General features: G+C 29.6%; 1 protein-coding gene across 1 annotated transcript; it reads right to left on the bottom strand.

The window, feature by feature from the left end:
- Window positions 1-565: 565 nt before the first annotated feature.
- Window positions 566-1,943, bottom strand: LOC141404570 (single-strand selective monofunctional uracil DNA glycosylase-like). The gene is made up of 2 exons (XM_073988030.1): window positions 1,603-1,943; window positions 566-1,539 (listed from the first exon to the last, which is right to left on the bottom strand). Exons 1-2 carry the CDS (start codon window positions 1,837-1,839, stop codon window positions 1,027-1,029), a joined length of 750 nt encoding a protein of 249 aa, XP_073844131.1. The 5' UTR covers window positions 1,840-1,943; the 3' UTR covers window positions 566-1,026.
- Between the last annotated feature and the right edge of the window lie 1,160 nt (window positions 1,944-3,103).

The following is a 3,103-nucleotide window of genomic DNA, read 5'->3' as shown; positions in this document are numbered from 1 at the left end:
GGATGTTCTTCAACGAAGTTATTTTTCAATAACTTCTTCAACAAAAACTTTTTCCACGTTTATATATATTTTTTTAATATCCACGTTTATATATTTTTTAAAATCCACGTTTATATGTTTTTTTTTTAAATCCACGTTTTTGTATTTTTTTAAAATCCACGTTTATATGTTTTTTTTAAATCCACGTTTTTGTATTTTTTTAAAATCCACGTTTATATTTATTTAAAACCACGTTTATATTTTTATATACACGTACATATATATTTTTCTAAAAACTCCACATTTATATTATTTGTAAAATTCACGTTTACATTTCTATTAATCCATAATTACATTTTTTTTAATTCAAAAAATTCACTTTTCAAATTTTTATAAAGCCCACGTTTAATTTTTAAAAAATTTTTATCAATTTTTAAAAAAAAAATCCACGTTTATATTATTCAAAAAAAAAACTACACGTTAATATTACTTAAAAAATCCATGTTTATATTCCATGTTTATATTTTTAAAAAATCCATGTTTATATTTTTTAAAAAATCCACGCTTATATTATTTAAATTCCACGTTTAAATTATGTAAAATTCACATTTATTTTACTAAAATCCAGGTTTATATTCTTTAAATAATTCACCTTTACATTCTTTTAAAAAATCTTGTTTATATTCATATTTTTTTAGTGGGTCGTTGAAAAGTATTCTTTAAAATCTTCGTTCATTGGCCAGGATGTACTTGAAAAATATTCTCAAAAAGATCCACAACAATTGGTTAGTGGGTCTTTTACCTGGGGTTTTTTAAAGAATATTTTTCATTGACCTTAACTAAATATTTATTACGTTTCAGAGAAACTTTTAATATCTCAATTAACATTTTATTAGATTTTACAATAATTTGATTAGACAACAGGATACAAATACAGGAAAAACAGCAAAAGGAAACTACTGTATACGATTTTGACAATTGACGTACTTCACTAGTTCAATGGAATGTTGAAATAATTTGAAAGTGATTTCAACAAATTTCATTTAGTTAGCTTCGGATAATATCGAAAATATTGTTGTTCATAAGAATCTGCTTACATACTTTTAGCCAGGTCGATTCATAAACAAAATTATTAGGGCATGGGTGTGGAATACTCTCCAATAAACAGTTTCCATTTTTATAGTAATCCAAACTTTGAAGCATATTGAACGCATACAAACCCACAGGTATAATTCTCTCAGGTCGTAACAATTCAACCTGTTCTTGTAATGCCTTTAAGCACGCTTCTTCCAATGCCATTGTTTCCATGGGCATTACTTGTGCCAAAGATTCAAGCGATACATTACGTCCATTATTGTCAATAAATACCAAAGGACAAAAGTTTAGTACGAAGCAATTTTGAAAGAAACGGTCTAAGAAATCATCCTTATCTTTGAAAATCGATTTTATTAAGTTCCAAAAACGTTGACTACTTTGTTCTCCTTCTTCTTCCAGTGAATCCAAACTTGTAACTTCTAACTGCATTCGATCGCGCACCGTGGGAATGTCTCCAAAGGGAATCTAAAATTTAAATATTTAAATGTATGAGTAGTGTATATGTTCTTCTTTTCATTCCGAACTTACACCAGTCTGTAGTGATCCATATAGTGAGGAATTAATTCCAACAAACAAAATCTTTTTCGGTCCATTTAAATACTTTTTCAAAAAGTTGCGGTAAATTTCTCCGGAATACTCAAACGGATGATAGATATGCAAATTAGACTGAAGTTCTGATGTTCGTTGCCATAAAGTTTCGTGCAGCGAGTTGGAGCAATTATAAAATTGCTCCCATAACGGTTGAAGTTCGTCATTGGCTGCCATTGTAAAACTAAGCGATGTTACTTTGTGTTGTTGTTACTTTTATATGTAAAATAGTTTGCAATTTATAATGATTCATAGCCGAAATGATATTTCATAGCTGTCATGCACCGATCAGTCTGTGGTGGCAGCTTCATGATATCTTCTCCGTCGTGTAGTGACTTAGCTCAAAAGCTAAAAAGTGAGCAAACGTATTAACTTTATTCCCTTTTGGTTTTTCAAAATTATTGTGAATCCCCTGTTTAATTGGGATTTCCAATACGTTGTCATATTCGTAGTGGTATAGCTATATAACTACTAAACGATTTTGTTTAACGATTGCTTAAGTCTGTAGTATTCCCCCATTGGCTTAACTTCGTCATTACTTTCTTTGCAGATAGTAATGTTTACAAAACGCACTGACCTTGTTTAACCTTTTTGTGATTTGGCTAGTGGCAGTGGATTTTTTTTTTTTGGTTTAGCGCAACACTTCTGTAACCAGTTTCCGGTCAGTGGGGAATGCAGGATCCCCCAAAGCAAGCGATCAACATATCCTTTTTTTATTTTTTTTTTTCGAAATTCCCAGCCCATTTGTAATTTATTTTCATTTTCACCTTAACTATCGCTCAAAAAATATTTTCTTTGTCGTGGGGAGAAAATTACCGTAACCATTTTTGCAAAAAAAAAATATTTAGGGGTTTTTATGAAACTTGCCGACAAAATATACGACTTTTTAGATCCTTTTCATTTATCTTGAGAATAGTGGACGTTGAAAATACCTCTATCAATCAATTTGATAAGGGTATTTTCTGCCCATTGGGAATTCGACTATACCAAAAAACACTCACCGACCAATAAACGTTGATTAAAAAGTATTTTCAAGGATCCACTGGATTTTTAAAGATTTTTTTTTTTTCAATGGCATACTTACCAATACATGTGCATTTTTTGAGGAATATTTCTCAATAATTCACAGACGTGGATTTTTTAAAGAATATTTTTCAAAAATTCACAGGCCAATAAATGTAGATTTTTAACAGTTTTCAACGCGTCTCTGGCCCTTTTAATAAAAAAATCTAATGTCTTCAGGCCATTAAATGTGGATTTCTAAATAAAAATTTTCAAATCTCCCCAGGTTAATAAGTGTGCATTGTTTTAATAAAAATTGTCAAATCTCCACAGGCCAATAAATGTGGATTTTTTAATAAAAATTTTCAAATCTCTACAGGCCAATTAACGTGGATTTTTTAATAAAAATTTTCTAATCTCCACAGGCCAATTAACGTTT

The sequence above is a fragment of the Musca autumnalis genome, unplaced genomic scaffold (assembly GCF_047663935.1).
Source record: "Musca autumnalis isolate F117 unplaced genomic scaffold, ASM4766393v1 scaffold_45, whole genome shotgun sequence".
In the NCBI taxonomy this organism is placed as follows: Eukaryota; Metazoa; Arthropoda; class Insecta; order Diptera; family Muscidae; genus Musca; species Musca autumnalis.
The sequence above is the reverse complement of the archived record's forward strand: the minus strand, read 5'-3'. Positions and strand labels throughout refer to the sequence as shown.